The sequence below is a fragment of the Scomber japonicus genome, chromosome 10, assembly GCF_027409825.1.
Source record: "Scomber japonicus isolate fScoJap1 chromosome 10, fScoJap1.pri, whole genome shotgun sequence".
NCBI lineage: Eukaryota > Metazoa > Chordata > Actinopteri > Scombriformes > Scombridae > Scomber > Scomber japonicus.
Window position 1 is genome coordinate 18428853 of NC_070587.1, and position 24395 is coordinate 18453247.

At 39.1% G+C, this 24395-nt stretch overlaps 4 protein-coding genes across 6 annotated transcripts; 1 reads left to right on the top strand and 3 right to left on the bottom strand.

Annotated features, from left to right (window-relative positions):
* Positions 1-221: 221 nt before the first annotated feature.
* On the bottom strand, positions 222-9522 carry trmt11 (tRNA methyltransferase 11 homolog). Of its 3 annotated transcripts, none has more exons than XM_053327052.1 (13): positions 9433-9522; positions 8217-8282; positions 8046-8119; positions 7772-7853; positions 7553-7645; positions 7303-7437; positions 6960-7116; positions 6751-6831; positions 6480-6644; positions 6226-6298; positions 5898-6032; positions 2791-2911; positions 222-629 (listed from the first exon to the last, which is right to left on the bottom strand). In XM_053327052.1, the coding sequence occupies exons 1-13, from the start codon at positions 9508-9510 to the stop codon at positions 492-494; spliced, it is 1398 nt and encodes a 465-aa protein (XP_053183027.1). In that variant the 5' UTR covers positions 9511-9522; the 3' UTR covers positions 222-491. The 3 variants fall into 3 exon arrangements, with proteins under 3 accessions (XP_053183027.1, XP_053183028.1, XP_053183029.1); XM_053327053.1 differs by having other exon boundaries at positions 9440-9504; XM_053327054.1 differs by having other exon boundaries at positions 9390-9466.
* Positions 9523-10652: 1130 nt separating this feature from the next.
* On the top strand, positions 10653-11159 carry si:dkey-29b11.3 (actin-binding Rho-activating protein-like). The gene has a single exon (XM_053327619.1). The coding sequence runs from the start codon at positions 10653-10655 to the stop codon at positions 11157-11159; it is 507 nt and encodes a 168-aa protein (XP_053183594.1).
* A 1308-nt stretch (positions 11160-12467) lies between these two features.
* hint3 (histidine triad nucleotide binding protein 3) lies at positions 12468-15695 on the bottom strand. Its single transcript, XM_053327069.1, has 5 exons — positions 15558-15695; positions 14985-15102; positions 14636-14705; positions 13987-14113; positions 12468-13500 (listed from the first exon to the last, which is right to left on the bottom strand). The coding sequence occupies exons 1-5, from the start codon at positions 15693-15695 to the stop codon at positions 13453-13455; spliced, it is 501 nt and encodes a 166-aa protein (XP_053183044.1). The 3' UTR covers positions 12468-13452.
* A 3161-nt stretch (positions 15696-18856) lies between these two features.
* LOC128366375 (nuclear receptor coactivator 7) lies at positions 18857-23209 on the bottom strand. The gene is made up of 7 exons (XM_053327066.1): positions 23076-23209; positions 21970-22165; positions 21117-21269; positions 20816-20968; positions 20596-20691; positions 20380-20453; positions 18857-20153 (listed from the first exon to the last, which is right to left on the bottom strand). Exons 1-7 carry the CDS (start codon positions 23099-23101, stop codon positions 20015-20017), a joined length of 837 nt encoding a protein of 278 aa, XP_053183041.1. The 5' UTR covers positions 23102-23209; the 3' UTR covers positions 18857-20014.
* Between the last annotated feature and the right edge of the window lie 1186 nt (positions 23210-24395).

Here is a 24395-nt window from a genome sequence, read left to right on the forward strand (position 1 = left end):
CTGTGCTCACCTTAAATCTGAATTTAAGCCATGTAGCTAAAAGCTTGATTGTGACATCACAACTAGTCAGGAGCCAATTATGGCCAGGTGTGATGTGGAAACATGAAGCCAACAATGCACATACACTACACACAGTACACATCAGACATATAATTATTCAAAGCAGAACTTATCTTCAAGTGCTTTTATAAAATATAAACAAGGACTACACTTAGCATGCAGGTAGTCAATCCTCTGACAGGACAGTTTTAACAGTAACCACTCAGGACAAAGCACTTGCATCTCATCCATTTATTTGTAAAACAAGAGCAACAAACATAAAAAATAACACTTAAAATAGTGTTTAAGATTTAAAAATTTTAACTATAAAATAATCAGTTTCTTTTGAGTCCACTGATAATCATGCCTGGACATGATCTGTCCAGTCATATATTTGCTCTATTTTATTGAGGCTTTCCATAAACATCCCTCATCTTAAGACATTGATTCATTCACTCTCCATTAACATCAGATTTGTTGTCCTTGCTGAGCTTCTTGTTTTGTCCGCTGAAATACTTCTCTCTAAAGGCGTTGTGTCCCTGGTAGGGGCTGAAGCTTGAGTCTGCGAGATGAGACAGGCTGTCCGATTCCTGTAGAGAGACACATTTAGAGATTACTGTCCTAAACATGTTTAACATGATAAACTTAAGGTGTTTCCCCAATGAGCTCAAACAATAACAAACTATTTTGTTCAGCAACATGTATCTTGTCTCTCCACTGTTTTAATGGTGAAAAAAATGTAACAATATATCCAGCTTCCTGCCATAACTGGATAACAGGCTGCTGAAAGTTATTCTTTTTCCCTAAATGAAACATGTGTTGAGACTAAAATCGGTATTACAATATTAATATTAAGGTCAATCAGAATTAAAATGGAAACAGCTTTCAAAGTTGATCTCCCATTTCCACTGAGTGAAGCAACACCCATTGCAGGTCTGTCCAAACTGGTATCGCAAGGTTTGCATACTTTTTCCATGTTTGTATGTAGGAACATGACTGTCCTCTTGTATTTTAGCAATGTATATGAACTGTTATGAATCCCTACAGTTAAACAGTTTGTCTTGGCTGTAAGGTAGTCGCTGGTCAGTGGAGGGATGAAAGGGGGAAAGAGAGATGCTGGGAAGAGGAATAATGAGGTGAGCTGAGTTGAAAGTGATGACTCCAATGCTGGGGCCTGTAATTTGTCAGCAACACCTCTATTTTGCTTGCTGATGCTGCCAAGCAACCTGGAAACAGTTTCCACTCTGAAGGAAAACTCTGGGTAACAAGGCTGACAACCTGACCATGACCTTACAATTAATAAGGATGAAGAGACAAAACTACAAACAACTGAAAAGTGTGGAAATCACCACTCAACCTTTGCCAACAAACATACATATGGAGGGCTATGTACATTTAGTGTTAAATTAGGCAAATAACGAGGAGTTTACTGCCACCAAACATATTATGTCATACCCCATAAACTAGAGAAGTGCACTAGTTAAACAGGAAACGTTTATAGCAATTAGACCCACCCCTTTATCATCAAAACACTGAAACAGTGTAGACACATGCACATGTATCATAGACACACACACCTAGCTGTGAACCCTGGTGAATGAGTGGAGGTAGGGGCAGATTGAGGTCTATTTTTTAGAAGGAAAAACTCTGCGACCTGAGATAGATACCAGTCAGATAACATCAAACAACTGTGTGTTTGCTTGTGCGTGTCATACAGGGCCCTTTATGGGAGCAATTTGCGGTTTTGAAGTGGAATGGATGTCAGATCCAAAGATGGATTGTTTTCATACGATGTGTGATTAAGCCATTTAGGGTTCCAGTATAAAAGAAATGAGCCAATCACAGCCAGATGGTGAGGATTTACCCCAGACAGACAGAGAGACACCATCACTTCCATTGGGATGACATGTTAAAAACACACACACATATGCACACGCTGCATACATTGACATGACACATACTTGTGGTTACATATACTTTCATTGGCTATGAACTGCAAATAAAAAGCATGAAAGCACATTCACACACATGCTCTCATTTTACATAAACTCATATCTGTGTTGCTGGCCATGCTCACACATACAAAAAACAGTAAACAAATTCTGCAGCACACGCAACTTGTTACTGTGCAAACACGTTCATGCCATCTAGAACTATGTAACCACAACACATACTGTGACTGAAAACAATATATTTAGAAAATCGTGCTTCCAATCAAAGGACAAACAAAATTTGATTATATGGTCAACTGAACGGTCATACACACATCACAAGAAAAGTGAATGTTTTACATGTCATAAAATAACTGCACATTTTTCTGCACATTAACCATACAACAATCTGACTAAATGTTTTGTAAAATTAATGCAGAAATGCACAGTTTTTGTTAATGAGGGGACATGATAAAAGTCAAGCATGCATACAAATGCATTTTCATATATGCTCAAACCCTTGCAGACCTTCATGCAAACCAGAGCTGCAATTAAGAACTTTTTTTTATTATTGTTTAATCTGCTGTTTATGTTCTCAATCATTCTGTCTGAAAATAGTGAAAATGTCTATTGTGATTTCCCAAACTGCTTGTTTTATCTTACCAACATTCCAAAACCAAGCCTGTTCAAAAATATTCTGTGACAAAGAAAAGTCCTAACATGGGAGAAAGTGGATGAAACAATCTATCCACAACTGCCAATTAATCTTCTGTTTTTCAACTTTGTTTCAAATCTAATTCAAACACATTCAGACACACACCTCTGGCTCCTTGATCTTCTCCATGGTGATCAGGCGTCGTGACGTGTGGCTGGAGAGAGTCTGCTCACAGTTGCTGATGAGCCGGAGACATGGATGAAGGGGAATCATCTCCTCACAGTACCTGGAAAGGACATGCATAGTAATTAATCAGAGACTAAATGGAAACAGCAGAAAGAGGCAAAAGGTCAAGCAGACAACTTTTAAAAAACTCTAGGCGATGTTAAAATGACATCTTAACTCTGTGTAACGCTCACTTCTCCATCAATGCGTCTTTCTGTTTCTCTTTCACCAATTAAACACTATTCGATCAGTGTAGTGTAACCACGTCTGGAGGTAGCTCATTTTGCACAAGGATGAAGGTGGAAAAAATGACTCTGACATGACAGGTCGACTGCAGACTCTGTCATCACCAGCCAGGCCAGGTTAGGGCCTATTAACAGCAGATGATGTACAGTATGTGTTTGCATATTTGTGTCAGTGGCACTTTCTCCTAACCACCATCACGGTAGCAACAGTCCCGACTCAAAGCCAGATTTGCACGTTACTGTTTGTCTGCCCCGTTGCCATGGCTGCATGTGGGCCTCTGCAGCAACGGGATGTTTGGTCGTCACGGTGACTAGCGGGCGATGCAGCCAGGCGATAATTCCCTCCTGCCAATCAGGTGGAGAGATGGTGGAGTACCGGACCTGTTGAGCTGGTGTAAACTTCTGAGTGGAGACAGGGGATGTCCTCCGCCTTCAGAGCTTCTTTTTCCAGTTTGCCTTTTTAAAAAGGACGCTTTCACACAAAACACTACTGTTCAAAAGCTCTTTCTGTGTCACGCTAGTTTAAACACATTTTTTTTTTCTCTTTTTCACCATGAGGATGAGTTTTACAATTTTTGTTTTGTTTTAGCTAAGAATTACAGTTTTGGAAATCTCCTTATTTCATGACACTTCATAAAACGGCTTACTGATGGACACAGTAGGATACAAGATCATACAATTTACATGGAAAAGTTTAAAAATTAAAAAAATGGATAAAAGATGAAAGAAGTTATGCAATCTTTCCCATAATATTTAAACCTCTTAATTTAACCACATGCAATATCTGATGCTGAAGCTGCTGCTGGACCGTGACCCCCAGTTAAAGTGCCACTACATGAGCAATTGGCCAAAATGTCTAGAAACTTAAATATAGAATGATTATAAACATCATTTACAATCCATCAATGACACAAGTATCGCCTTACTTTGGACAATAAAGCCACTTCATTTCTTTGCTTCTCTTGTTTATGTTGTAGTGCTGTGGTGACTGATATTCAGTCATCTATCTTGATTCTTTTTCTTCATTTATTTTTTTGGAGGGGAGAAAGGGGAAGAGAGTTCAAGGGGTCTGACCTGGTCTAGACGCCGTAATTTGCTGACAGGACTTTGTGTCACCTGTCATCACACACACACATATACACATATAGCCTCCCCGTTCTCATAAAGAAGGCAAATGCACACAATCCCCACTGTTTCTATCACAGCCATGGCCACAGATACACACATATGTGGGGGTGACAGAAACCTGATATCTCCCATGTAGAGCCCCAGATTAGGCCCAGGAGACAGGCTACGTCTGGACATACACACACAGACACACACACACTAAAAACACACATGCGATTTGTGCACAAAGACACACACAGACACACAGACACACACACACACACACACACACACACACACACACACACACACACACACAGTCAGCATGCAGACCGCAGAGACAGATAGTTCACATCTCTGACTTGCCTGGCCTCAGACGTTTATTTTGGCATGGTGCTCTGACAGGCGCAGAGTCAAGCACCGGTAGATGAGTAGCAAAGACAAATGTGTGAACATGATGACACACATGTATGCATGTGCTCATATACAAGACCACACACATTCATACATTCATATACACACAAACGCACAGGGGCATAAACAAAGGTCCACAGGTTTGTGCATGTGCTCTCTCCCCCTCTCCCTCGCTCTCTCACACACACACACACACACACACACACACACATAAAATTGAGGGGAAACATGATTATCTCATCTCCTTGCCGGTCGTATAATCAGTGACCAGAAGGAGTCCCAGCGCTGCAGGGGTTTTCTTCCCCAAACGTCCGTTGCTGCTAATGTCTGTTGTGGTCATAACTTTACAGTCAAACACCTGCACTTCACAGTCAGCACTTCAGTTTCTGCTAATGCGCAGAACACTTAACAATGCACAACTCTGTTTCAGAGGCTCTGTCGTATAGAGCCAGTGTATAAAAAGGAGCTCAGCACTGTCAGTTGTGGTTTACTCTGCGCCCAGCTGTATGGGCGGAAAAAACCTCAACACACCTGTACACTTCTCTATATAGACAGTCATTCACACAGGTGCTTACACACATAGGACAGTGTTTTATAGGAATGGGAATGGGGTAAAGGAAATGCCGGAAGGTAGAAAACACGAGTGGGACACACAAGTGTGGTGGAATGGACTAAAACTAGAAGAGCTCATAATACAAACCAGGGGTCTGTAAAGCATGTAGCAACTCATTAATTAGTCAAGACTGGTCATAAACAGTTATTCACTACTGTTTGTGTCATGTTTACATTGCCTGACAAACTCTATCAATTCTAATAGTAGCAGTAATTAGACTTTTTTGAAGATATTTTTACATTCTATTCTTTGTTTTTTTCATGTTGTTTGATTATTTGTGGAGTTAAGTAGGCCAACAATAGATATCAGGTTTGCTGTTCTAGTTCATGGTATAAGTCTGCCCCCTATTGATGCAAATTATGATGGGAAAAAAGCGACTTTTCTTTGGCCTGTGAACTGCAAGTCCTCTTTAAATCTAGTATCAACATCAAATAGTATAATATAAAGCAATGATTTGACACAGGCCCAGTTTGATTATTCAAAGGATAATATATAACAGATAACGGTTTGCTTTAGTAGGCCTGGATGATTACTGAGGAAGGTCACAATCTCTCTTGAAGCAAGCAATTTTCATTTGAAATTCTTTTGTTGAAAAAGAACTGCTAAGTAAAAGGATGAGTGCATTAGCTGACTCATCACTCTGAAGCACTTAATGTCTGTATACTCACTCTGGTCTGTAGATGGGCAGCCAGTAGACCAGCCTGCCGCCTATAACCAGGTGGTGGGCAGAGAAGTTCAGCAGGTCTGTGAAGATGTCGCTAAGGTGGTACGACTGTGAGACTGGGACGTGAGAATCTGCGTAGCTGGACAGATGAATAAAAATGAACAGGCTTAGACATGTTTAAACATTTCAAATCGATCCCTTTTTATGTGCACTCGCCTACTGCATTCAATAGGGAAAGGTTACAGAGAACAAAGCTTTTTGAAGTAAAATCATTGCCTGTGAAAGGTCTAAAGTGTTGGTGTAGATGTTGGAAGAGAATGATGTGAGCTTACACGCCGTCAGGTGGTTTATTATTGTCTTTGTGGGAGCCTGTTCTCCTTGTGGACTCACGAATGCCATATGGGGCTGACAACAAAAAGGGTTCACAGGATTTGCAAATGAGAAAAAAGAGTTATGAGAGGAACCGAGAGAGCTCCATCTTAAAAAACAATAAACAACAGGATTTACACAAACACTTCAATATGAATCACATATTTTCAGCACGCACAAAGAGTAAACTGTGGTCCGACTAAGAATGAACTCTTACGATCAGTGATGATAGCATCAAACAGAGCAGCATTCCTCCACACGGCCTTGGATGCATCAGACACCATCACATCCAAGTACGTCTTCTCTGTTCCATACTGCCGTAGGTTGGCTCTGATGTTCTCATCCGGTCCTCGCCACTTATGGTTTTTACGGCTTGACCTACCTGGAAGAAAAAAGGGTACTTTTAGGCAAATTTGAAAAATAGCTGAAATAAAGCCATATAAATGTTTAAGAAATCACAGCTGAAGAACCACGTAGACAAAACTCACCTTTGCCGTGGATAGTGTTGTAATCAATATCTGTTCCGCAGACATAGGCTCCAAAATGAGAACACGCTACCAACAGGCTCCCTAGAACAGATCAATAGACAAACTATTTAAAAGCATGTACTAAAGGACATTTCCCCAAATGTGTGTCCTTCTATGTGTGTGTGTGTGTGTGTGTGTGTGTGAGTGTAAGAGAGATACATTTCACTTACCGGTGCCGACAAATGGGTCAAAGACAAGGTCGTTCTCTTTGACTTTAGCCTGGTTGGTCATGATGAATGAGAGGCCTGCATCCATACTGGTGTTTCCTATGAAGTGTCTGTTCTTCACACTGTAGGAACGAATCAGTTCACGCTGTCCATCTGCCACCTGGTGCAGATCAGTGAACACAGATGAAAAGTGTTGTTACAGGAAGTTGTCATAAATTAAAGAAGATTTTGGGCCTACAGATGGACAGCAGTGATTTTTGAGTTTTTCTCTGCTATAAAAGAAACACTTCTTAAATTAATTTATTACCAGTGGATATTTTATTACTATTATATCAATGTCTCTCACCCATCGGCCAAAATAGATGTAATTTGGATGTTCTGGGATGTTGTTAGGGTCAGTGCCGTAGTCTTCCAGCAAACAGAAGATGTGCTGAGGGCTCTTAAGACTCACTGTGCCCCCAAATGGAAGATAGTCCATAGCCTGGTCACGCAACACACACACAACAATAAACAATATTTTGAACATATACACAGGCAAATAAAAAAGATGGTAGTACAGTAAACACACTCTTTCACAAACATATCTAAATACTCACATCAATTTTTTTGATTCTGTCTGGAAACTCCAGAGTTTTATTGAAGGTGTACACATTGATTCTGTAGGTCGAGTCTTTGTGCATGAACGCTGACTGCGGGGGAATGTGGGAAAGTAAACACAATAGTTTTCATATGATACGTCAGCAAATAAGATTAAATAGCAGAGACTGGTCTGTTCAACATAATGGCACTAGAAGCCATACAAGAGCATCACCAACCATTTTCTCTGACGGGTAGTTCAAGAGGGATGTTTTGAGCTCGTTGTGTGTTTTTCCACGGCCCCATAGTTCAAAAGCAGACCTGGAAGAATAAAACTACATCTACATCACAGCCACTATAGTTCAGAAAATACTGACAAGGCCCCAGACTGAAGGAGTACTGGGGATTGAGGTGTGTACAATTTGAACATTCATAGGAGCTCAAGATGTGTGATCAGCATATAAAAGTAGATACAAGTTCATCTTGAGACACCCACAAAGTTAAAACACTTACTTTGCACAAACAGATCTGGCCATGATGCCACGGACATCCTCCTCAGACAAACCATTCAGACACCAGAAAGGAGACTAGAGAGAAAAAGTGTTGAGAAGGGATGTGAGGGTTGGGAAAAAGAAGTCTAAATGACAGACAACTTCTGATATATCTTATGTTAGGGATGGAAACCTTTTCTTTGAAGTTCTCTCCAGGACAGAAAGGTTTTCCTCTGAGAGCCAGCAGAGCCTTTATCTCCTGGAAGAATGAGAAACAAACACGACAAATACAGATTTCACAGGTTTAACATGTACCAATGAATATCTTTGGATTGTTAAATGTTGGTCAAGACAAAATAACACATTTGAGAATGTCACCACAGGCTTTGAAAAATCATGCACTTTATATTTATACCTCATTGTTTTCTTTAACTTCTTGTTGGCACCTATCTTTTGTATGTACTTTTTTCATTTTCACTATTTTATAGATCAAACAACTAATTAATTAGGCAAGAGAAAAAAACTACAGATTGATCAGTAATCCAAATAATTGTTAGCTGCACACAAAAAAAGTCAAAATTGATGCAGCAGAAGCCAAGAACAATAATTCTTGGCCTCTGCTGCATCAACACTGTATTCTGAAAATGATTCACACAGCATTGTTTTATTTGGAACTCTCTGCCTGGCACATGACCACATCTTTAAAATTCAAAACCTCCACAAACCTTCTGTGAAACTCTAATCAGTCTGATGCACAGTTTTATCCAGTTTTAATGGTCTTAAGTTCATCAAGAAAGGAAATCAGCATTAATATTACCACAATTAACCACAGACTTTAAATGTTATGTGCTAACCAAGCTAGCAGTTAGCATTACGGTCAACTCCACCCTTTCATCTAAATATGAGCAAATATCATCACTTCTGGCTCCATAAATCCAAAATGGTGACAGTCAATATGCCAAACTTAAGGCTACAAATCCAATAACCAGTGGGTGATCTTATGGTGGCTTACATCCATTATTTTTATACAGTCTATGCTTGGAACATAGGGACATGGGAGACAGATTCAGTTGGTTGCAATCTGTATCCTCACCGCTAGATGCCACCAAATCCTGTACACTGGTCCTTTAATGTTAATATGCAGTTTATGACGCTGAATACTATTTACAGAAGGGAGTCCGATAGAGAAATGTGTTTATGTTATGTTTATTATAATAAAACGCAGCCTACATTAAATACCAACACACACTTACAGTTCTGACTCAGCTTGAGTTAGCATTCGGCTAACACAGCACACCAAAATGAGCTATGATGTTACACACACCAAGTTCAGCTGTTTCTTTCTGATAATCACACTAACACTCACAAAGAGAGCTACACAGGATTAAGACCAGTCTGTGAAAGGTTACCGGTAACCTGAAGTCCAGATGATCCTGGGCAAGATGAAATAAATACTTCAAGCATGATCGCTCTGTGGAGGTCCCCATATTTGTTGCAGATTAAAAACACGTCCGGCTAGAAACCGGGCTGTGAAACTGCTGAGTTCCGCTGGCGGGGACAAATCACCATAAATGGCAGAAGAATGAGGTATTTCTCTTCCAGTTTAATATTATAAATAATTGGAATATTCAATCATTAGAAATGTTATTGTGAAATGTTTTGTTTTTTTATGTGCGCTTTCTATACCAGTGTTTACACAAGCGGCTGTTATTTTGAGAAATGTAATATCATTGGTCACATGGTCGAAGTTGCAGTTTGTGTGTATAATAATTGAATTATTAACATGCCATGTACTAGCAACTATTTGTCATCAATAGATTACTATTCGGCTTTCGCGTGTGTGGATAAACTTCTTCTCCTCTCCTATCTGTAATCTGCTTTACTTCAGAGGCACCTTGTCATGTCCACCCTCTCGACTATGATTGGTTGTCCTCTAACAGGCTACTGGCCGAGATAGATGTCAATCACACCGGTTTTTCCTCAGTCGGGACAGTAAAGCATCCACGGTGTTGTTAGTGTCAGCAGTGTTGCTGTATTATGTTGGTTTGTTTTTGTTTTTGGCACCACGGGACACTTTACACATTGGGCTACAATGAAGCATTACTGCAAGTGAAGAGACCACCGACTCAGAGGGTGTTATGTAAGTTGGACCATGTTTGACAACTGTTTACTGTCAAATCTCTGACAGGTTAAGATTTACCTTACAAAGAACGATGTTCAGTCTCGCTACTGTAGTTTGAATGATTGATTGATTTGTAGAATATCAATATCGTTTTTCCTTAATTTTAATAAACTGTCAAATATAATTTGTTGTGTGGATGTTGGGTTAGTGCTGATCATCATTGACCCCTCAGTCAGCATTTACCATAAAGTTATATATACAGCTGAATCCCAATAACATATCAAATGCATTACAATACTACAATAATATGGACAGTAGTTTAGCTTGAAATCTACTCAACTACTCAGATCTTTCAGGCAGTTGTTTTAAAAAAATAAAGCAATACAAAAGCAGTAAAGGTTTATTATACAGTGAGTATAAAACTGCATTCTCAATGTATAATTTATCAATTACAGCTTTGTAATCTTTTCCTCAATAGAGCCACTGACTAGAACAAATATCCCCATCATGGAAACTGAAAATAACGTCCCTACTCCTGCTCAATTCAGTGACGACACTGCAGTGTGCATCGTTTCTGTGAAAGGCTTGAAGGATAACTGGCAGAAGTGGTCTGATGAGCACCAGGAATACCAGAAGCATAATCCCTTCAGTCACGACACCAGGCCCAACGTAGTGGTCCCTCAGAGGGGGCAGGATGACTACGGGAGGCCCCTGCAGGGCTCTTTGACCGAGCAGCGGGGGAAGGATGCTCACACACACATCAGCAAGGAGGTTGAGGAGCTGTGTGAGGTGATAAGGAACATCGGAGAGCAGAGAGACAAAAAGGGGGCTGGGAGCGGCATCGATGGGAAAGTGATCACTGTAGAATTTGGGAAACTGTTTGAGCATTATGTGACTATCTCTAATAAACTGGTGGGGATTCTCCTTCGAGCACGGAAGCAGAAGCTGGTTGACTTTGACGGGGAGATGCTGTGGCAGGGGAAGGATGATCGTGTACTGATCACTTTGTTGTAGTGAACAGAAACTTGAATGTTCCCTTCATTCGTGTGGCACGCAGCACATAGAGGCATGCACTGAGCAACAGTATGGCAGTGCTCACCGAAGTGAAAGATTGCATGAGGGTGACACTACACACAATGTTTTCTTTTATCACTTAATGACGCCTTTGTTAAGAAGAATAAGCTTTTATTTTGCTCATGCACGTAAAAGCCACAGTGGCAGGGAATTCAAAGCTCCACTCTGAGGAAAGTACAGTAGGTGTACAAGTGCATTTTTTTCTTACGCTAAAAGCAAACTGAAGGAATATCAAATATATGCAGGATGTAGATACAAGAATGTAAAAATCAGTAAAGAAATGAAGTGAAGTAGGTTAGTCACAATTAAAAACATTTACAAATTTGGGTCATATGTGAGGAATTTCTAATTAGCACTATTTATTGATGAGCCTGCATTTTAGTTTCAGATGAACAGGCCTATGGAGCAGTATGTGTGCTTTAAAAAACTCACATATCAACATACTGATGATGGCCAAACCTCTTGAAAAAGTGTAAAAATCATATTTCAAGTGACGAAATGTGATGGATTTACTAAACTTCAACATCAAAAAATAGAAGTGGTGGTCACAAGTTGAAACTGAACAGCAGGGATATCATGTATGTTCAATTTAAGATTAGCTAATTTATTGTTACAGTGTTTTATGGAGTGACTTGGTTTCTTGAAGTATGTTCATGTTTAAACATATTTTAAACCCTGTTGTTCCTTTCTCCATATTTTCCAACAAGCTTTTCAATGTAGGGAAAGTAGATGAGTGAGCGACTGAAATAAAGACAGAGTGGTTAATGAGACTGAACCACAGCCAAAGAGAACATGAGGCTACCTGTGACAGATTATATGGTGCTATAGGATGAACTTGATCCGACGTGGCTTGGATGTTTCGCCGCATGTATATATTACAAGTGTGCTTTTTAATTTAGGCAGCGTCATTACAGCTTGAAACTAGGGCTGTACCAGAACGACACTAGAGATAGGTGTACAACAAACTAAAAATACTGCTTTGATGTATGTGTGAGAGAGAGTGAACACCTGCTGCATGCAAACTAAAGACCTACTTACACATCAGCGTTAGTAGATTGATATATTAACGTTAAGTACTGTTGATGGTATTATGGACGTTTATGCTTGAATAAAAAGATGAAGAAATGGAGGAGTCAGCATTGTGTACTACGGATGCTTTCTTAACTGTTAGCTCTGACTGGTGTAGCTTGACTAATGACTGGGAGAGAGAGAGTGTGTGTAAACTGATAGGAATTTACACCAATAGTAGTAAGTCAATGTGACTAATAAAATCATAGCAGCAATATATTATTTATTTAAATTAACATTTCTTACAATGCAACCACTTTTATACAGCAGATATAGTATGATTTCATATCTTTACATTCCATTAATATATATCAAGTACCTTCTTCATGCACCATCCACTTAGTTCTTAATTGACTTTTACACAGTGGATGTAATCAAATATGAGTTAAGCATGTATCAACAAATACCCCACGTACTTAACTTTCAGTGTCAGCGGATTACTCAGGTGCTTCCACTATGAAGAAGCCTTGTTAATAGTTAATGAGGATGTTACTCAGTGCTTTGACCCATGTCAGCTACACTGTAAAAATTCAACGTAGTGGAGGTCATCATTGGAGAGGTCTATTTTATCATGTCAGAATAGGAATTATATAAATGCGTTTTCTTATAGTGTTTTAATTACAGTACTTTTTGTTACATGAATACAATCAGATGTGCAAAACTCTAAAGTAGTCCTGCATGTCAGGAAATTAAACAGCCTGTGAATCTTTGAGGAGTTGTTGATGATGAAATAATGGCTATGCAGAGTAATACAATCATCAATCAGTCAACGCCTTCAAAATTTTCTTTAGTGATTTGAATGTCATTGTATGATACTTGGTCCATAAATTAAATCAGCTTTATTTTATTGTGCAAAATATGATGGGGATTAAATTCACCTTTTCTGTAAAATCATTAAAAACTGTTTACTTGTGATTTGTGATCTTAGAACCTTTCTGTGACATGGCTCAAAGTACAGTATCGAGAAACAACTGGCTTCATTCAAGCTTTCACTTCAAGTCTGATACTAAAAAGAAATCAAATGTTGTTTCATGACAAATGTTTCACCAGTTTAAAATATTGTGACAGCAACGTCATGTGCTGAAGTCATCCAAAAGGCATCTGCAAGGAGTTGATGTCTTAGTCACCTTGTCACTGTTGAAAGAAATGGATGAACTGCATGCCATCAGTTAGTCTCTCCTTTTGAGTTCAGATGCTCAATCAGCTGGTCTGCCTGTAAAACATTAGCACATATGGACAGAACAGAAATCAGACTGATAGCGCTGCTGCTGCTGCTTGCCCATCAAACTCAAAAGGACACACTTAAATATGGTAGAACTGGTTTACTGTCACTGAAAGAACTACGAAACAAATCTGTGATTATCATTGACTATGTGGATATACAGCATGTTATCCTACAGTTCAACAATACTGTTTTTTACACTGCATTTCCCTTATGTATTTTAATATTAAGTATATACCAAAATATCATCACTTCATGTTTTATACATAAATCATAAATTATTAAAATCTTTGTATCGAGAAACTGAACACACTGCAATAAATTTACACTTGATAATGATGCCTTTTCTGTTCTTCTTATAAGTCTTTGACCGATCAAAATTTTAGGATTGAGAACCAATAAATTAATTCTTCCTAATCCTCACATGTACAATAACAATTTTACTGACACACTGTAAATTACGGAGAGGCAGCTTACTGTGATAAACCAATAGGAGTTGAGTCTGTAGAAGAGGCGGGACATGAAGCCCATCTGACTTTCAGGTGCCAGGACATGAAGGTGTAGGTGTGTGACAGAACAGAATGGGGGCCAATGGAAACCTAACCTGCAGGCAAAGGAAAAGGCTTTACTCCACACCGCTTCACTCTTTTTTTAAACATATGATGAGGTTAAGAGGTTCCACAGCGAGGATGTGTATTCAGTGCAACAGTCATCCTAACTGTCATATCTACAAAACAACAGATTGTGCTGTGATCAAAGCTAAGCAATTACTTGATTACCAATTAATCAACAGTTTAGAAGAATATCTTTATAATTTCCACTACTGTTCATAAAAGTAGACACTGTGATAAGGTGTGCACGCAGGGATCATGTTTATCAGTGCCTGGCATCACTGCGTGTTGTTTGTTCTTCTAGGTCTGGTGTTGATTACTGACACTGATCGTTATTAAAGGGACAGTTCCCCTCAACAGTTACTGTTTGTCAACAGGAACCTGAACTGACCCTTAACCTGAGGTTAAAATCATCAAGTGAAAAATCAATTCATTGAAAATGTTTGGGGATGTTCACCTTGCTGAAGTCATATTGTAGCATTTACATTCATTCAAGAACTGTGTATGTAGCCCACCTGACATCACTGAGGTCTGTTATGTTGTTTTTTTGCAGGATCTCCTTCCCTTTGTCAACCATGCGCTTCACTGGTTATGACAACAAAAACATTTTTAAAAATTATTTTTGCACATGATGCAATTCGCCATTTCTTATGAAGATGCTTTTAATTCTACCATATCAACACAAAATAATAGCCATCATATATTGTCATTTCTGTATTGTTGACACAAAATATAAGTTCAAGTCCACAGAATGAGTTAGCAAAGAATTGTCAGTAAAGTTGTCTGAGTTGACAGTAATATAGAAACAGAACAACACAGTGTGAGCTTTTCAACAAGTATCAGTAATAAAGATTGTATCTTTACCCAGAGGCACGTGCTCTTTGCTGAGGGATTTACAGTTCCCAACATGTTTGGTTGGGACAACCAGGTAATGGTGGGGCGCTCCAGGTTTGATGTCTCTGAAACAGGAAATGTCCTCATCCTGCCAGGGAAATTAAAGACAAGTTTAACATCAGTTTTAAGACTGGGGGAATAACAGGGCTAGGACTGTATTGTTCACCTCAGTAAAGCCAATGTAACTGACTTTTTTTGGGGGGGGGTCCTTTGGTGTAAAAAAAACAAGACACATCTGAGCTTTGTAATAGAGGACACGGTGAGTACATGTCTGAACAGGACACTAAATGTACATACAGTATAATACAAATATATATAAGGCACACCTTATAAAACGATACACCAGCAAGTCAGCTATAGCACTGTACAGTTACTGTACACTGTACAGACTTGATAGTCTCAACGAAATTCAAATATTAGCAGCAACATCCTCTTACAGCCACTGTTTGTTACAGACAACTGGAAAACACAGGGGTTAATAACAGCTGGCTAACGCTAGCTGGTTAGGCTAACTGTATTATTGCATTATGACAATATCCTCACACAGTGAAGAAGCTCCGTGCCCATTTCATTGTTCACAATCTTGCAGAAAATACATTTCTTGTCATATCCTTCTGCTGTGTCGCGGCCAGTTTGGTTAATATCGACTTGTGCAGGCTCTGTAGCCTCGACTCCTGCCATTGTTGTTTGTTAAAGATGAGACCAGCACAGTCGATCCCAGAGGACATCGAGCTCACAGAGGAAGCAGATAGATTACCGATCTAGATGGGCAGTGTAAGCGAACAACTTTGCCACCAGGGGGCGGTGTTGTGCAACATCAATACATATTCAATTGAATTAATTTTACTAGCTGACCCTCTGTGTCAAATATACAAAGTCTTCCAAATCTTTGTCTGACTTTTTTAAAAAACTTTTTCTTCATAATTCTTTGCAATGATTTTTCAGTTGAATATGATTGAACGAGGGTTGATGGAGGTGGTAAATGATGAGGATTTGAGCGAACAGCAATTTATTTTTTGTTATTTTTAGCTCTTCAACTTAGTCCCTCAAACAAGAAGGACAGTTGCTGCTGTGGTATGTGGTCCAAATCAAAAAGAAAGGACACCTGAGGCCATAATGATTCTGATGTCTGAGATAAACAGCAATACTGAATATTGTCTGAGGCAAACAAAAAGAGAGAATTTGATAGTGGCAGATATCCACTTCAGAGCACTGAAACCTCATATAGGTTTTAAGTCAACTTTAGAATTGATGACTGCGTGTAGGTTTTCCCATGACTTATACTGAAAGTGCATAAAGGGTATTTTTTAATAGCCAGTATGAAACGGCAGAACAATTACAGCGAGGCAAAACTCTCAGACAAAACTTTCAGCATTCATTGGGGCACCTGACTACTGCTTGTGAACCTGTCCTTTGAGGATGGAAAACTAGGAGCATGCAAATTGAGTTACTCTTTTTCAAATATGTTATTTTGGAATGTGTCCACTGTGTGTCATTCTGAGGCATGGAAGTACAGTAAAATGCCCCCGTAAAAGGACACCCCCACCAATGCGTCATTCATGGTGGTTTGTGGTAGTGTGGTTTTGCATGTTGACCTTGAAACTCTGGAGATGTGAAGCTGATTGGAACTATTTTGTTGCTACAGGAAATTTTAAGAGGCTGTCAGAATCCATCTTTACTAATTTAATGTGAGTGTATTGTGATCTATCACTGTACAGCTATATTATGAAAAATTACCACAAATATGAAAATATAAATACCAGATTAGATTATGAATTAGTCTTGTAGTAAAGGCTTATGTTAAATTATTGGGAAATCTCTACTTTTGATTTATGACTTTTGATTTTTAATAACACTTGTCGCTTCAAACAGAAGTTCCTGCTTAGTGGCCCCTTGGGCCCCTTGGTAATCAATCCATGCCCATGTCTACATGTGTTTGCTCTGGACATGGCAGTCGAAAGCTATGCAAGTAAAACATGAAATTTCCTAGGTGTCTTTTTATGTTGAGCCTTTGATAGACTTTTGACCAACCTCTTACTCTATGCACTCATAGTGATAACTGAACATTGATGTATGACCAGCTAATCCCCATTTCTGATTTGTGTTGTCTAAATACTTTTATTCAGGTAGTTTAGGGTTGACCTAACCTTAACCCTAACCCTTAAAGCATGACCAGCCTAATTTGATTTCTGGTAAGTACAGGGATATCATGATGTAAGTGTTTGCTGGTCCGCTGATATATATGATGGTCAATAACAAAACCAGCACTGCATCAGACTTATTAGTGCAAATCTGCCTAGCCAATTAACTTAAATACCGATTTTCAGCAGGCTAGGTACAGATTTGTTGGATTCACTGTTCATGTGACATAAAAATACAGAAAATAATGCACATATGACTCCTGCTTTATATTGACGAAATACAGAATTCAAGTGTTAATCTCCATTTATGAAACATGCCAGCACACAATGTTATCAAAACCTGCTGATAAAGATCTAAACTGCCTCTGGTATTGTTTAGTTTTCTGGTGTTTCTTATTTATTTATTTGGCATGTTTGCCTTTACTGGACAGCCCAAAATCATCATGGACTCATGTTTTTTGGACTTTTTGTGTTTTTGTTCTTTTGGATCCTGTTTAATTCCTGTTCTTCTTTATGCATATTGAGCTATTAAGTTTTCTGGCTCTGTGTTCCTTGTTTGCTTTTCTCCTCTGTTCCACCAGATACTTAAGCCTTTTCTCCTTGTTATCTTAGGACTAGACTGTGCTGGAGAAGGATGATTTGAGTTGTTTCTTTAAAAGACTACCTGGCACGATATTACGTTGCCTTCATTAATTAGTCTGTCTTTGTTATTTGGGTCTGTACTCATACAGCTTACTCAGTCTAAGTCATTTAGAGGATTAAGTTTTCTGGGTTTTGGTTTCCTGTTTGCTCTGCTTCCCCTTTCGTGTTCCCGCACTCCTCTCCAGTTTGTTTTTCCTTTTTCACACCAGCCCTGCATCATTTTCATTAGCCCTGCCCTGCTTTCGCCCCGCACCTTTGTTTTTCCCAGCCAATCGGCTCCTTGTCTGTTTTCCTGTTTCATCTGTTTATTCCCCTCACCTGAATTTATCCGCCCATCCCCCCACTTGCGCTCAATCTGCTTGTAAATCCAGTTTTCAGTTCAGTCTTTGCCAGTCCCTGTTCTACAGTTTCTTCTGGATTTTCAATAAAAAGGTTTACTCTTGATCTTGTGTACCCACCATGGCATGCATTTGGGTTGCATTTTTGACAGAAACAATACATAGTTGTTACTTATTTAGTCTATTCGCTTTTCTTGCTTTGATAATCAAATTCTCTATCATGATTGATCTATTTTTTAATAAAAGCTTCCTACACCTTACTAGTTTGAGGGCGACCTGAAACTTTTGAGCTGCCACTGAAAAGTTTGATTACAAGTACACTTTTCAGTCATACCATATCTTGTTTCGTCCTTCTCCTAAGGCACCACATTCTGTTTTCAGAGCATTTTGAAGCTTTTGAACTCCCATTTGCACATTTTAATCCAGGGGCACCTTTTCAGTCATGCTACATTTAGCTGCACCATCCAGCTCTTAGGGCATCTTACAGTGATCTGGTCTGAGAGTATCTTGAAGCTTTTGTCATGCTTCAGCCATGCTACATCTGGCTGCAGCTTCCTGCCCTTAGAGCATCTTACTACACTCTAGTCTGAGGGTATCTTTGAGCTTTTGAACTACAGTACGTATATTTAATTCCTAAAGCACCATTCATCTTCCTCATTGAGGAAAGGTGAGGTTGTTTAATGTGTTTATTGATGATAAAACATGACTGCTTTACTCAGTGTCAGCAGTAAATATAAAATTTTATTGCGATTTCACACAACATTGGCAGCGCCAGCACTGCCTGGTAGATTTACATACAAACACAAAGAAATGTAAAACCAACAGAAAAACAGGAATAGCATGGACATTTGCTTTGCTTTCCTGTTAAACTTTACGTAAAAATGCATTCAAATATTTATATGTATATATATAATCATATACATATACATATATATGATAAAAAAGATGTAACTGTTTGTTTAGACTTTTCAGTTTAGAAGAGGTACAGTATATCTTCCTCAAAAATATGAATCCATCTATACAAACAGACAAATGTGTCACTGACAGAAGAAGAAGTGACAGTTAGCAGTTGAAGTCCCTTCCTCCTCAAACAGCACTCATCACAAACAATGCACTGTTAATATTACAACTCTATATTCTTATGACTGGACCTGAGTGCTTGGGTCTATACCTGCAGCTGTACAGTAGTTAACATTAAAACTGGATCTCTTATGAGGCACAACAGTACAATTACAGTTAAGATAAGTCACTCAGGATTGTGTCATGTTACAGTGTTTTTGATATAAATTAATTATTTCACATTTTTGTCTTTTTTATGTCCATTTATGTGACATATAGCATTGAGCCCACATGTGCACATAGTGTGAACACAATTTTAAATGTTGCAAATGCACATGGCCGTTAAACATAAAATAAAATAAAAACTTTCCTTTAATCCAGGAGTTACACATTTTTTTATCCAACAATGTTACTGTGAACTTTGTATTATAATGCTCTCCACAACCAAGGGAGGGCATAGAGGGCTTAAAGCTTCAGGTGCCAGTTACTTACTGGGCTTAGCACAGGGCTACTAAGGAATAGCCACTTTAAAGCAGCAGGGCTCTGAATCACAGGATTTCATCCAGCCCCTCATCTTTAAGTAGAAACAGGCACAGATAAAACCAGCATTAACAGGATTTCCAGCCTGAGAACCACAGGAACAGGCTTCATATGTGGACTAATCTGAGCCAGGAACACAGATGATAGCTGCTGTTCTATCGGGTTACGTACAGTGGTGGTGGTTAAACCACATGCAGTCCTTTAGTCTTAAACTTCTGTTACTCCAGACAGGACGGTGGCTTCTACTTTGTTTTTCTCTCATCTTTCCAGATGTGCTCCTTCAGCCCTGCACAGTCCAGACTTCGAGGTCTTGTACAATGAAGTCCTCCTGTGTGGAGAGAGGCTTGTTGTGGAAGGTGGGACAGGAAAAACTGGAACCATGGTACAGATCAGCATCCAGCCACAGACCAAAGCCGCCCCTATACAAACAAAGAAAAAATGCACTTTTGAGTTAAATCTTTTTAAAACTATTAATATTTTATGATCACAGACAACTGTTGTTGTAATCATGCATATCTCAAGCAGTTAAAGTAGATTCATTTGTCTTTCCCTTCATTGCATCATGTCAGATTACATTTCAACTTTAATTTACTTCCGTGAGCAAGTCTGTATTTTATTGGAGCAATCAATTACCACATAACTTACCCTCCTCCACCAATCTGCAGAGATTCCAAGTTGCCGCTCACAAAGTAGGAGTTCTCCCCGCTCCACCTGTACGCCTGGATAAATGCCAAAATATAAGACGTAAGTAACTTTTACTCAAACCAAGTACACCAGTCTAGAATGTATGTTAAACTATATTTTTATATTACATAGTTAGTTAAATACATGTTCTTTTAAATGGCTGAAATACACTCTTACCTGGAAGTCTGGGTTGAAGCTGAACAGGAAGGTTTCTCCTGTACCGTAGCAGTATTTACTGACTCTGAATGGATCAGAGGAAAAAGCTCCAAACACCTGAAAAGCACAAAACACCAGTTCATTAAAGGAGTAACAACACACAAAAAGTTTATCAAAGTATCCATTTCTACACATATTTTCTGCACTGCCAAGCCTTAGAGGGTGTAAGCAAGATACAAACCTTTTTATGTATGTCTTTAACCACTAGCAGCACCGGACTGTCCAGACCAGCCATGTTCCTGTACAGTGTTTTCAGGCTGCTCCCATGGATGGCAGTGCTGTAAACCAGTTGCCATGGGTAGCCTTGAGTCCTTGCTGGCATATGAGCAGCAAGCTGTTGGAAAAAAAAAAGTGTTAATCAAAAGATGCCATACTGATAAATGTAAAATCAACAATAATTATTACAGCTCATCATAACAAATTTGTTGTTGACTGCTGTAAAAATCCTCCTGAAAATGGTCTGGTTGCTTGTTACAACTTACCCTCTCCAGGTGGTGGTCATCGAGCAGCTGGCTGTACTCGCTCAGGACGGGGAGAATGTCATCAGACTCCTCATTGTACTCGGGCTCCTCTGCTTCAGATTCCTCCGAGCTACAGAGACTCAGGCGCCGCTTAGAGTCCTTCACAGTGATGATCTGGAATAGGGTACAAGATGCAACCAGTCAGTAAGAAGGAAATATTTTCAAACATTATCATATTCTCACTACTGACATCTGAAGAGTAAACATGCTATTGCACCAGTAAGTTGCAAGATACATGGACAAGTTATGGTTAAAGCAGACTTGAATGAATGAATGATGACAAAACAAATACTTCTAACTGCCAGGCTTAAACTATCTTTTACTCTCTAAATGCAATTCATTCACTAACATGATTACATGCTCCACAGTAGTATTACCTCAACATATGGCTCCACACTGGCAAAATAAAGCACCTTGATATTTTCTGGCAGTAGCTTCATAGCTCCTGATTTCTCTGTCAAGCTTTGCACTCTGCTATACCACATGTCTGCTAACTGAATGAGCCAGTGCCCTCTCCACTGGGTTACTTTCATTTCTGTGCTCAAATGCCATTGGTTGAAAAGAAGAGAGGTAGGGTGTTCTGTTAGTTACATCTGAAGAGTTTCTTTTTCCTCTGAACAGGCAAGTGATGGTGAAAGTTCGAGAGGAAGTCCATATATAGAGAAAGTGGGATTTCCCACACTGGGATATCTGGTAGGCACTTTGGTGCTTTAGTTACAGTAAGTCTTGATTATTTCATGTCTTGACCTAATCTGAACCTGCAGTGAAATGCTTTCTCTTTACTCATAACTGTGTGTGTGTGTGCAGCACTTACCTCCCAGTTTTTTGCTGTGGGGTTGACAGGGTTGCTGAGTAGTTTGTTGATTACAGCTACTTTATTCTTCTCCACCACCAAATAGCGATTCTGATGTTTCTCTCTAATGAGGTAGTGGGGTTGGCGGTGCTTCTTGTTGCTTTTAGTATAGATATCTGGTGACCACTGCACAAAGAAGGTGTAGAGGTGATCAACCCTGTAGAGGCAAAAAGACAAAGTGTGTTTAAAAAAAAAATCTAAAACAGATCACATATTGTAACCAAAAAGCAGATGTGAAAATCAATATGGATAGATTTTAATATGAGAAGCAGAGCATGAAGGGCTTCCACCATCAAACATCACTACAAATGCATTGATATTATCCTGACATAATGTTGACAGAAAATAAGATAAAATAATTCAACAGTGTCAGTGCAGGAAAACATTATCAGTACTGGCACAGATTCAATAGATATTCCTCTAAACCATGATGTAAACTGCAATGTTGGAAATTCTGGCTGGGCCAACTGCCATGAAAGCTTCGCCCAGCCAACAGTTCCCATAAAAGTGAAAACAAGTTAAATGGCTCTAACCGTTGAGAACCGTTGCCCGAACATGAACTTACAGGAAAGTGAAGCATAGTTTGAATGTTTATGCATGTGTCATACTGGGCTAAAGAAAATGAACCCTTATTGGGAGTTCTTTTGGTTGGATATTGCTGCCCTCCCCTGGGCTTCCTTAAATCCCAGATGTCCATTTATTCTTGGTTAAAGTTCCTAGTAAAAAACACCCAATTTTGAAATCAGGGATGTTTAACCTCAATCCAGCCTTTTCTCTTGCCTAACCCTCTCTTTCTGTCACACACATTTAGTCATTCTGAACTGCAACAACCTCTTTGTAGAAATGTAATGACAAAAATAACTCCACTTTGATTCCTTTGAACTCTCATAATAATAAATTGGAGTCAACATTTTGTTACTAAATGTTCTATGCATTTCTAAGCTCACAATTCTTTGCATAAATTAGTTAACACGAAGCAAACCAAAATACAATCTGATTAAACTCTAGATAAAACCAGCATATCCAGAACCATAGCATAGCAATGTCCACAGATTCCTTTCACTTACTCTCCAACACTGTAGGCGACTCCCATGACTGACTGAAGAGGAGACGTTGATGGTAAACTAGAAGGAGAGAGGAGATGGTAGATGGTAGCCTCAGCACTGAAACAGCATGTCCACACTGAGCTCCAGCCATTGGCGGTACTTTATACCCTCGGATCAATTGCTGAGATAAGCCCCTTTGACCATAACCCCCCCACCCCCCTTCTCCCTTGACAGCTCTGCTCTGAACTGCACGTATTAACATAAGGATTTCACAATGGTGCCTGAAAGCAGAGTTGGTGACATATTAACTTGACCCGCTCTGAGTCCCTGTCATTAGGTTTTAGCTGGAGTTCAGACAGTTACTGTGTCAAGGTAGTGGCTCAGTGACTGAGTGAGGGTTTTTTTCAGAGAGCTAGGGGGCAGTCTGTCTGTCTTTCTGTCTGTCCGTCTGTTTGTAGCTTTGATTGGTTTGGTTGACCTTCCAGTAACATCAGTGATGTAACTGGAAGTGATATTTGGAAGTGATATCCTCCAACACTTTTACAATACCAGAACAGATTTGGTCCCATCCAACATTATTTTGTAACTTTATGAAACAGGCAATCCAGCATTCATCTTCATTACTGTTAGGGTTAGGCTTTTACAGAGTAGTACTGCTCATTGAGTGTATAGAGTGAACATTACGTAAAAAAGTTGGACTGTCCCTTTAATTCACAATTACATTTAAATTCAGTACAGTACATGACTTAAGAATGTCCATTTTCTGCTACTTTCTACTTCTATTGCACAACATTAAGATGTAAGAATTGTACTTTTTACTCTATTATGTTCATTTTATAACTACAGTCACTGATTTACAGATTAAGAATTTAAAAACTGGCTAGCATATAAATAAATGCATTCTGTTGATAATACCTCTTGCCTCTAATAGAGAATTTTATACTATTGCTCCCTAAGTTAAAGTTATGGATACTACTTCCACCATTGCATGCCATCAAATGTATTTCTCTCTCTCTTTCGTTTCCTCTGTAATTATTCCTTTTCTTGCAGTCTGTTAGTCATCCAGCCTCATAGGTTTCAACAAAAAAAGTATGTGTGGGTTGTGGTCTGGCAGTGGTCAGAGAGAAGTTGGATTACTTTCACAACATCCAGCAATTTCAGATGAGAAATTGCTTTATGACGCAGTCAATGACAAAGAACTACTATTTGTATTCATCATGTATGTGTGCGTATGTGTATCTGTTTGATAGTAATTGTTAACTCTTTTTGTATTTATTGAGGTTTTATTGGTTTTGTTTTTTTTCCAGATTCTTCCGGCTTCTGTACACAAGATGACATGGA

Excerpts from the sequence above, each read along its gene's own strand:
- hint3 (XM_053327069.1), bottom strand. The coding sequence starts at position 15,695 with ATGGCAGGAGTCGAGGCTACAGAGCCTGCACAAGTCGATATTAACCAA. Across the intron at positions 14,114-14,635 it reads ACAGACCTCAGTGATGTCAG|GTTAGGTTTCCATTGGCCCC; the intron begins GTGGGCTACATA and ends CTTTGCCTGCAG. Across the intron at positions 13,501-13,986 it reads ACTCCTATTGGTTTATCACA|GCAGACCAGCTGATTGAGCA; the intron begins GTAAGCTGCCTC and ends AATGTTTTACAG.
- LOC128366375 (XM_053327066.1), bottom strand. The coding sequence starts at position 23,101 with ATGGGAGTCGCCTACAGTGTTGGAGA. Across the intron at positions 22,166-23,075 it reads GTCGCCTACAGTGTTGGAGA|GGTTGATCACCTCTACACCT; the intron begins GTAAGTGAAAGG and ends TTGCCTCTACAG. Across the intron at positions 20,454-20,595 it reads GCTTCAACCCAGACTTCCAG|GCGTACAGGTGGAGCGGGGA; the intron begins GTAAGAGTGTAT and ends GCATTTATCCAG.
- si:dkey-29b11.3 (XM_053327619.1), top strand. The coding sequence starts at position 10,653 with ATGGAAACTGAAAATAACGTCCCTACTCCTGCTCAATTCAGTGACGAC.
- trmt11 (XM_053327052.1), bottom strand. The coding sequence starts at position 9,510 with ATGGGGACCTCCACAGAGCGATCATGCTTGAAGTATTTATTTCATCTT. Across the intron at positions 6,033-6,225 it reads AATAAACCACCTGACGGCGT|CTACGCAGATTCTCACGTCC; the intron begins GTAAGCTCACAT and ends TCATCTGTCCAG. Across the intron at positions 2,912-5,897 it reads CTGCCCATCTACAGACCAGA|GTACTGTGAGGAGATGATTC; the intron begins GTGAGTATACAG and ends TGTCCTTTCCAG.